The following is a 9,853-nucleotide window of genomic DNA, read 5'->3' as shown; positions in this document are numbered from 1 at the left end:
TCTGCATATAGGCAGACTTGAACATCCTTATTGCATCCAAAGGCAAGGGCACTAAATGGTGTAAGGACTTCAAAGGCAGAACAAGATGAAAGTTTTTATCCTGCTCCTCGGGCAAATCAAGAAGCAAAGAACTTCCAGAATCTAGGGAAGGATACAGAGTTCAAGTATGGAGGGAGAACCTAATCTACAACAAAGGCCAATTTATCTTCAGAGGATTTTATTTCAAAATAAAGCATAACTTCCACCATGACAATGATTCCAAAGGATGAAAAAGTGTCTTGCCTCCTTTCACCCTGCAAATAGCGCGTGGCAGTGCAAACGTTTCCAAAACACCTACACATAGTTCTCAGTAGCTAACAGTCCAGTCATAGAAAATGCTTCTTCATTTTCAACTGACATGAGATTTGTTAGGAAACCTCTGTAACAATTTATTCAGTTTCTTGGGGGGTAAACCCCCAGATTCTCCCAACGTGTCATGGATTGATCTCATCTTTCGCGCTGCCTGAAAAGACAGAACAAAAACAAAAATGACAGCTCTTAAGTTTGTCCTGACCTAGGCCAACAGTTCTCACAATACCAGAAAGCACACTAATACATTAACCAGCCTGGAAATAGCTGTGTCATCTTCCCAGTCCCCTTTCAACAAAGGGACTTGAGATCTACAGATGACTGTATGACCTGAAGCTACCATGCCAGCTAGCAATTAATTCTAGGTTAAAATCCAAACAACCTGCCTTTCACTATCTATCTTTAGTTCTATTTCAGACAATAATATCTATTTGAGCAGCACGTTAAATTTTACAAAGTGATTTTTTCCCATGAATTTCCCTTTATGTAATACAAAATTCTGTAAGGTATTAATATTAACCTTATTTTACAACTGGTATAGCTAAAGCTTAGAGCAGTGAAACAAATCGCTCAAGATCACAATGCCTTCAAAACCACAACCTTTTCCACTTGGGCGTTAGTGAAATCATTCCCACAACTTTCCTTGTCTTGTATAATTGCTTGTATCCCCCCACCCCCATTCTCTCCCAAGATGACACCCTAAGAGCCTTCTGTCACCTCGGCCCTCGAAGCACAATCGAAGAATTCCTTGATCTCTTTTCTGCACGCTTCGTCGCGGAATTCATTCTGCTTCCAACATGCCATCATCACTGACATTTCTGTGATACAAGTCGCCTCTGCAGGAGCAGAACGGGAAGACCCTCAGTCACCCTTACCTTATCTTGTAGCCCTCCCACCCAGCCGCCCCGTTCATCCCTCGGACTTCTGCTCTGGGAGCCTCCTTGGCTCCAACTGCTCACCGCCTCTCTCCCGGCGTCGTTCTCCGACACGATTAGCTAGGATGAGCGGCTTGTTGGGCTTCAGTATAGGTTTCCGTGGGTTTCCCAGCCGCGCTAGCCGACCCCGCAGGCTGGGCGTCGCCATTACGCACCGAGCTCCCGGCAGGCTCTGCGTCACCGTGCGTGACCCTGCGTGACCCCTAAGAGCTCGACGAGGCTTGGCGCGCAGCCTGCCGAAAGCTCGGCTGCCTGCGTGCTTGCTTTTCTTCGCCTCGTAACCCTGCTGCTGGGTTCGGGCACCGGTCGTTCAAGACCTGTGTGCAGGTTAGGAGGAGAGTCTTTGGGGCTCGTGTGCTGACCTAGGCCGCTCCCGGCCCTGAAGTCTGAGGGCGGTCTTAGGCCGGAAACATCCAAGAAAGGGCTCGATAAATGGACACTCATTTATCCTGGTAGCTGGCCGAACTCGAGGGTGATTGACAAAAGCAAGGGCAGAGGATGGGACCGAATCAAAATATGAGACCTTAAGATGTTAGGCTGGGACAGACTATTCTTATGTTTTTAATAAGTCTTCAAGAACTGTTGGATTTTACTACCTTTAAAACCACCCCGAAGCCATAAAGAAAAATTATGCTCATATAAACAGTAGCGACCACTTATATATCGTTTCTTCTTTGTAATGATCTCACTGGGTAGGGTGAAGTTTAAGCGCTTTGGCGTTCATTGTCTAATTTAAGACTCTTTCCAATCCTGTGAAGATACTTGGTGGTATCATTCCTATTATTAGACTTGGCTCTTCAGTTGTGATGCCTAGGTTCATCAGACTTGGCTCTAAGTGACTTTTAGGTGTTTACAAAAGGCACTTCAGGGGCACCTGGGTGGCCCAGTTGGTTAACCCTCTGACTTCATGATCTCAGGTCATGATCTCATGGCTGGTGGGTTCCAGCCCCGTATTGGGCTGGAGCCTGTTTCAAATTCTGTCTCCCTCTCTCAAAAATAAACGAAACATTCAAAAAGAAACAAACAGCTCAGTTCAAAGATGTGCCAAGGATTCTCAAGGCATTTATAACAACTTCAAGAAATGTTTCTGGTAACGGAAGCATAACTTGAGCAAGCTTTTAGTTCATAAGATGACTACTTTGGAGGAGCAATATGTATTTGGTTGTGTAAAATTTAGTGTGCTAAAATCATTTATCACAGACGTTTAATCTTCCCATTGATCTCTGCATGACTGGTTCTTTTTCTTCTGTTCTCAGTTCCTGTCAGAGAGGCCTTCCCTGACTTCCCATATCTCTCATCAAGCTGTTTTATTTTCTTCATAGCACATATCACAGTCTGAATTAACTTGTTCATTTAATGTGTGTTTATGGCCTCACTTACCACCGACACCCATTTAAAATGTAAGTGCCATGAGAGACAGGACCTTGTCTTACTGAATTCCTAGTACCTAGAATAGTGATAATAAATACTTGTTAAGTGAACAAGTGTTTCACATATTTTTCCAAGTCTCCAAGTGTATCATACTCAGCCCAGAAATATAAACAAGCAGCAGACACTGTTTAAAAAGAAGCCATTTATTATACAAAATGAAACCTGAGATTATAGGATATTGCAACACATGGAGTAATAAAGGCATCAGCCCCATGCTCCACCCCCAGTCCAATAAAACAGATTCCTAATCAAGCACTTCTACCACCAATAACCCCAAGCCTGCTGCTGTTGACAGAGCAAACTGAGCCCCAAACTAGAGAAAATTCACATTGTTTGCTTTCTCTTCATATTGGTTCTGCTTGCTCTTGTGGAAATGTAGCACCTGGCTTATCTTGCTCTTTTACGAATACTTTTATGGTAATAGGATTAAAGGAGAACGTCTAAAAAGCCCTGTCCACAAAGCAGGCCTGAGTCTCCAGCCACAATCATTCGCAATCATTCAACAACTGGCCCATTTTGTACATAAAAGTGCCCACTTTGTACATAAAAAGGAATGCCAATCTGAACTGGTGTAATTAGGAGAGGTAAGGATGATTCTACATTTTGCATAACCATCACTTACCCTTTTTATTGCACATAAACTTGAGTCCTAACCTTAGTTTGCATTTGAGTAATGTGTATTTTGCACTATATATGAGCACCTGCATTTAAGTAGATTGGAAGTTCAGGGGCACCTGGGTGGCTCAGTCAGTTGAGTGCCCGACTTCAGTGCAGGTCATGATCTCACGACTCATTGGTTTGAGCCCCACATCAGACTCTGTGCTGACACCTCAGAGCCTGGAGTCTGCTTCATATTCTGTCTTCCTCTCTCTCTCTGCCCTTCCCCAACTCACACTCTGTCTGTCTCTTAAAAATGAATACACGTTAAAAAAAAAAACAAACTACAAAAAAAAATAGATTTCAAGTTTAGAAATCAGAGTCCTGAATTTGACTTCTTTTTGTGGGTCTACATTATACCCAATTTTAATAGTACATTTGAAGGTCTATCTTCCCCTCTTGTGCTTTTCTGCAAAAGCCCAAACAGGTTAAGCAAACTTTCCATGCTGTTGTGAAGGTATTTTTTACTAAAAAATAAAATGAAAATAGAACCATTATGACCGTGAAATCCAGTCTAAATTAGAGCTCTCCTTGGCCACATCCTTAGGTGTCACAATATTAAGTGTGGGACCCTAGTTGTTGAAGCACCTTACATACATAAACACACACACACACACACACACATCTGGTTGTAAATTAGTGTATGTATGTGTATATATATAAGTACATATACATATTAATTTATAGATAACACTGATAAGCTATAGAACTTCTTTAGTGATAATTCATTAATACTACACATTACAACCAGAGTAGCTCTAAGGTCCAAGGTATTTCTTGTTCCACTGGCCCTGAAAAAGCTAATGGTCTCCCTGCCCTTTAAGCTTTATTTTCAAGCCACAGCAATATAAAAGTTTGGCTATATCCCCAAATCTGCCTAACAGCTTTTTACTGAACCAGCCACTTGTGGTGGCTAACTCTTGCCTCACCTCTCAGCCCCTTGACATCAAGGGCAAGTAAATGTTATAAAAAATACAATTCCAAAGAACCATAATACAACCCACCAGGAGTTTTGCTTCACCACCAACATAAGTCTTGCCTCACCTCTCAGCCCCTTGAGTTTAGGTATGTTCCATCCAAATGTAGTCTCAGTAAGTACTATAAAGTTGAACAGAAGGATATCAGTAATAGAATGAGTCAAGTTGGAATATTCATCCCACATGAACTGAAAAGTGCTCCATAGTATGAAGTAATTATTACAACTGTATTGCCGGGCTGTTTTTTCCAATGTAATTTTCATGACTCTTTGGAGGAAATGGGACTTTTGTAGCATTTAAAAATAATAAAATATAGGGGCACCTGGGTGGCTCAGTCAGTTAAGCAGCCGACTCCAGCTCAGGTCATGATCTCTTGGTCTGTGGGTTCGAGCACCATATTGGGCTCTGTGCGGACAGCTCAGAGCCTGGAGCCTGCTTCGGATTCTGTGTCTCCCTCTCTCTGCCCCTCCCCCACTTGCACTCTGTCTCTGTCTCTCAAAAATGAATAAACATTAAAAAAATTTTTTTTAAATAATAAAATATAGAGAAGAGTTCATTAGGCAGACAGAAAAGACCAAAGACCTATAAAAACCTGCAGTTTGATTCACCCTGGTCTATTTTAACATTTAAAAATCATTTAGGGGCGCCTGGGTGGCTCAGTCGGTTAAGCGACTGACTTCAGCTCAGGTCACGATCTCACAGTTTGTGAGTTCGAGCTCTACATCAGGCTCTGTGCTGACAGCTCAGAGCCTAGAGCCTGGTTCGGATTCTGTGTCTCCCTCTCTCTCTGCCCCTCCCCTGCTCATGCTCTGTCTCAAAAATAAATAGAAACATTAAAAAAATCATTTAAATATTAAATTTGTTTTTCTGCCATCATTTCCAGCCATAGTCTCTATCTCTAACCTAAAATAGAGGAGGACAATTCATTAAATTGACATGATATATATTAACTATCAGATCTTTCTGTTCATGAGATGAGAAAGAATTACAGCTATTCCCTAAAAAAGAAGCAAACCAGCAGTAAGCAAAGCTGTCAAAAATCTAAAGCCAGTTTCATGTAGAGGAGAATGAATGTGGGGATGGTGGCATCTTCATCAGATTACGGAAAACCAGGAAAGAAAAAAACCATTAAAACAATTTTTTTTTAATGTTTCCTTTTGAGAAACAGAGAGACAGAGCGTTAGTAGGGAGGGGCAGAGAGAAAGGAAGACACAGAAACTGATACAGGCTTCAGGCTCCAAGCTGTCAGCACAAAGCCCGACATGGGGCTCAAACTCATGAACTACAAGATCATGACCTGAACCACCCAGGCGCCTGAAAAAAAAAAAGTTAAAAAGTTTGACATCAAGAGCAAGTAAATGATGTAAAAAATACAATTCCAAAGAACCATAACACAACCCACCAGGAGTTTTGCTTCACCACCAATGTAACCATTTATAAAGCAGGAGATGAAAAGAGATTAGGAAAGGTATTGAATAGGTGCGCCTGGGTGGCTCAGTCAGTTGAGTGTCTGACTTCGGCTCTGGTGGTGATCTTGCAGTTCATGGCTTCGAGCCCTACATTGGGCTCTGCACTGATGATGCAGAGCCTGCTTAGGATTCTCTCTCTCTCTGCCCCTCCCTGACTTGTGCTTTGTCTCTCAAAGTAAATTTTTTTTTCAATGTAAAAAAAATAAAGGAAAGGTACTGAATAATAAAGAGTTTAAAGAAGAGCACAGAAATTTTAAGACCCTACTAAACGTGGTCCATTTTACCTCATTCTTAAGCCAAGTACCAAGATGTTGTTCCAATCACAGTTAAGAGGATGAAATGGCTAGAGAAAGATGCAATTCTTTAAAGATTCTGTTGAATCAGCACTTTAAAACAAGTGGGTGTTTCAGGCTTCTGTTTTCCATTAATCCAAGAACTAGAGGCCTCCATCTCTCATTGAGGAGAGGCCCTAATACCACAAACTGAGACACTGGATACACATCATTAGGATAAAATATCAGTGGATATAACTGGAATTCCTGAACTCATAATAAGACAGTGTTCGTTAAGGGATATGCAGCAGATGCCCCTCATGTCCCATGGTAGAATAAGGACTTCCATCTCCTTAACTCTACCAATTTTAAGGCTCTTGCAAGGATAATTAGAGATTTTGGTTCCTTTTCATGAAGATCTCATGTAGGTAGTCCCAAAATTTCCTCTGCTTTGTCTCATTGTTGTGGATCATGGCAGTGAGAGCTTCCCCCTGGTCCAGACCTTGCCAATAATCTTGCAGCCACATCTCCTTCCAGCTGAAACATCAAAATGGGAGTTGGATTATGGAACCTCTGCACAGCTACAAGTCCTGCCTTCTGAAATTTTAAGCAGATATAGCAGTCTCTGGCTAAGACAGGGCTCTGCTTTGAAGGAAAGGGAATGTGAAGTAAATCTAGTAGTCTAGTAATAGTACAGGTGACAGCTGCAAACACAAATCTATCACACATCCCACCCCCAATGAGTTAAACTTCCTGACTTGCCCGCTCCTGGTTCCCAAATGTGGTGGGAGTTTAGAAGAAGGCAGGGCAGTGAGGCAGACTATGGAACCAAGTAGTCTAATATGTAGATGGTTACCTTATAAGCTGCAATTTCAATAATCAAAATGAAGGTGCAGTGCTATCCAAAGTCTAGATAAAACACATTTTCTTTTTTTAACGTTTTACACTTTTTTTCCTAGTAAATCATAATATGTTCAGCATAAACTAGAAACAAATTATTTGATGGAAGACTCCATTCCCAGAATCAAACTGTGCCAGCAGTATATATAAACAGCCCTCTGCTGCCATCCACTGTGCAAGTTAGTCTCTGCAGGCCATTCTAGCAGTCTTGCTTTATTAAGCTTAATAATCTTTTATCACCTCTCCCCAAACAGGTGTGGTTTGCTGCAAGTGGCTTCAGCATTTTCCCACCCCACCTCCCGTGCTGACCTTGTTTCCCAATGCACCACTTTCTGCCACCTACTGCAGTAGCTTCCTCACTTCTCTTCCAATCCACACTGCCCAGCAGTGTTTATTCTATCTATTGAAAACATTCCTTCCATTCTGTTTGGGGTGAACATATAATTTATCACCCAAATCAGGGTACTTCTAAGAGTGAAAGGAGGTACTATATGGGGCGCCTGGATGACTCAGTCAGTTAAGTGTCTGACTTCAGCTCAGGTCATGATCTCACGGCTCATGGCTCATGAGTTCAAGCCCTGCGTCGGACTCTTGTGCTGACAGCTCAGAGCCTGGAGCCTGCTTTGGATCCTTTCTCTGGACCTCCCTCACTCACACTCTGTGTCTCTCTCCCTCAAGAATAAATAAACATTAAAAAAAAAATTAAAGAGTGAAAGGAGATGCTATTAATAATTGTGCCAGGTTAATAGATACAAACCCTACTGCAGACAAACCTCTCTCAAAACACCCATCTATGTATTGCTCATCCCCAACCCCAACATTTCAAAGATGCTAAATAAACAGCTGAGTTGGTTTTCGAGACAGTCCAACTCCTAAGCCTGGTATTCAGGCTATGTATAGCCTGGCCCGAGTTTATCTGCCCAACTTTGTCTCTCCCTCATCACTTCCCTAAACAGGCCCCCTCTGCTCTGGTCGAAGCCTTTTTTGAATCACTATTGCAAACATTGCTCACATAAGCTGATTTTCATAGGTTGTTGCCCTGAATTCCACTTTGCATCTTTTCCTGAGCTTTTTCAGGAATTAGACTCTCCCAATTAGACTCTTGACACTTTAAAGGCAGAGTAAGCCCATGTCATAATTTCCCTATACAACAATCCCCTCAGCACCTACTGCTAGTTCACTGCCCACAGTGAGCAAGTAAGTAAATCGCTTGATTTGATGGCCACAGGGACCCCAGCTATCCTTACCTGTCATTCTCAGGAATCTCTTCCACACTGCCAAATCCAGGTGTGGGCACTGGGCAGTCCATGTGTGAGGGCTGGGCAATGTGAGGCTCAGGGACAGGGATGTCCCCAGGAGAGGCTGCGTGTGCTTTCTCGGCCTCCAGCCGAGCCAGTTCATGGTCACAGACAAAACACTCAAAGCCATTGAGGTAGTTAGGCAGCAAAGGATCATTCACTCCCCACTCCCGATACTTCAGACTATCCAGAAGGAACTGGTTGGTGATGCCCCCAGGTTGTTTGTATGCCAGATATTTCATATATTCCTCATCGTTCTTGTCCAGAAAATCAATAAATTCTGCCAGCTTCTGAGGTGACTCAAAGTCATCAATGAGGATGATGGAGTGATTGTTGGGCATCCAGTCCCTCACAGAGGGAGAGCCGCGATACACAGGCACAGCACCAAGATGCATGGGGCGCCACAGCTTCTCTGTCATGTAGTCGTCACAGATGGCATTTTCAAGGGCCAAGTGGAACTTATAGCGAGACAAGAAGGCCAAGAGCTCTGGATCCTCGGTGGTGGCTGTGGCTGTGTCCTGTAACCGCGGAGTGGGCAGCTCCCGATTTTGTAGGCATTTCCCGTAGGAGTCCACCTGTTCGGGGTAGAATACCGCCGTGAAGTGGGTGCGGCGAGACGACCTGGACACCCGGGGTCCTGGCCTCCGCCACGCGCGCCCCCCTCAACCCCCAGGCCCGCCCCGGCCCCACCAACCGGGATGTAACGCATCAGCTCGCGCACGTAGCGGTCCCGGTCCGCAGGCACGTCGCAGTGGGACTGCAGATAGAGCAGCGGCGCGTAGCCGCGTCGGCGCCACTCAGCGCGCTCCTGTAGCGGAGGCGCCGCGCGGCGCAGATAAGCCGTCCCGGGCAGCCACTGAAGCGGCAACGGGTAGTCAGAATAGCGGCTGAACGTGGCAGTAAGATTGAAGAGGCGGATGCCCGGCCCGTGGCTCAGCAGGAAGTTGTTGAGGGGCGACTCCTCGTGCAGGAGCGCCCAATTCTGATGCGCCAGGCGCGGCAGCGGCGCCTCGGAGGCTCGAAAGTCAGTGCCGTAGAAGAGCAGCGCGCGCGTCCGCGAGTGCCCTCGCACCCGTCGGTCCCGGGACGCCACGCACGCGCCGCGCGCGCACTCGATGCGCTCTGAGTCGCCCGGGAAGTGGGGAAATAGCCCTGGGCTCCACCACAGCAGCACCGGCAAGTCCACGGCCTCCTCCCTCCCTGGCTGCGAGGGCCCGGGACTGCGCGCCACCCCCACCGCGCCCAGCGCCGAGGGCGGCCGGAAAACTGCACCATCCCACGGCTCTGCCCAGCCCGCCTCTCCGCCTGTCTCCCCCTGAGCCATGGGCCCAGAGCCGCTGACCGCACAAATACTAAGCACTCCCAGGGCAGCGAGCACAGCCCCGCTGCTGCACGCCGCCATGTCCACTGGCAGTTGCCCCGTTCCCCTCCCGGCAGCATCAGGCCTCCGCCCCGCAGGGAGTAGCGACCTGACGAAGTCCTACGCCCATGGTGCGTGTGGCGCATGCGTAGTTCTGCTCAGCCTACCACTTCCTGGGAAGTGCTAGGCCTAGCAGCAACAAATGG

At 45.5% G+C, this 9,853-nt stretch overlaps 2 protein-coding genes across 2 annotated transcripts; both read right to left on the bottom strand.

The window, feature by feature from the left end:
* Positions 1 to 200: 200 nt before the first annotated feature.
* On the bottom strand, positions 201 to 1,468 carry CHCHD1 (coiled-coil-helix-coiled-coil-helix domain containing 1). The gene is made up of 3 exons (XM_025918184.2): positions 1,308 to 1,468; positions 1,066 to 1,184; positions 201 to 502 (listed from the first exon to the last, which is right to left on the bottom strand). Exons 1-3 carry the CDS (start codon positions 1,429 to 1,431, stop codon positions 389 to 391), a joined length of 357 nt encoding a protein of 118 aa, XP_025773969.1. The 5' UTR covers positions 1,432 to 1,468; the 3' UTR covers positions 201 to 388.
* Positions 1,469 to 2,836: 1,368 nt separating this feature from the next.
* POFUT4 (protein O-fucosyltransferase 4) lies at positions 2,837 to 9,825 on the bottom strand. Its single transcript, XM_025918338.2, has 3 exons — positions 8,982 to 9,825; positions 8,237 to 8,862; positions 2,837 to 6,626 (listed from the first exon to the last, which is right to left on the bottom strand). The coding sequence occupies exons 1-3, from the start codon at positions 9,687 to 9,689 to the stop codon at positions 6,479 to 6,481; spliced, it is 1,482 nt and encodes a 493-aa protein (XP_025774123.1). The 5' UTR covers positions 9,690 to 9,825; the 3' UTR covers positions 2,837 to 6,478.
* Between the last annotated feature and the right edge of the window lie 28 nt (positions 9,826 to 9,853).

Source organism: Puma concolor, chromosome D2, assembly GCF_028749965.1.
Source record: "Puma concolor isolate L17-30 chromosome D2, mPumCon1.1.hap2, whole genome shotgun sequence".
NCBI classification, from domain to species: domain Eukaryota; kingdom Metazoa; phylum Chordata; class Mammalia; order Carnivora; family Felidae; genus Puma; species Puma concolor.
The sequence above is the reverse complement of the archived record's forward strand: the minus strand, read 5'-3'. Positions and strand labels throughout refer to the sequence as shown.

Coding starts and splice junctions, on each gene's coding strand:
- CHCHD1 (XM_025918184.2), bottom strand. CDS start 1,431: ATGGCGACGCCCAGCCTGCGGGGTCGGCTAGCGCGGCTGGGAAACCCA. Junction 1,185..1,307: donor ACGACGCCGGGAGAGAGGCG/GTGAGCAGTTGG, acceptor CTGCTCCTGCAG/AGGCGACTTGTATCACAGAA. Junction 503..1,065: donor ATTGTGCTTCGAGGGCCGAG/GTGACAGAAGGC, acceptor CTGTCTTTTCAG/GCAGCGCGAAAGATGAGATC.
- POFUT4 (XM_025918338.2), bottom strand. CDS start 9,689: ATGGCGGCGTGCAGCAGCGGGGCTGTGCTCGCTGCCCTGGGAGTGCTT. Junction 8,863..8,981: donor AGCTGATGCGTTACATCCCG/GTTGGTGGGGCC, acceptor TACCCCGAACAG/GTGGACTCCTACGGGAAATG. Junction 6,627..8,236: donor GAGATTCCTGAGAATGACAG/GTAAGGATAGCT, acceptor TTGATGTTTCAG/CTGGAAGGAGATGTGGCTGC.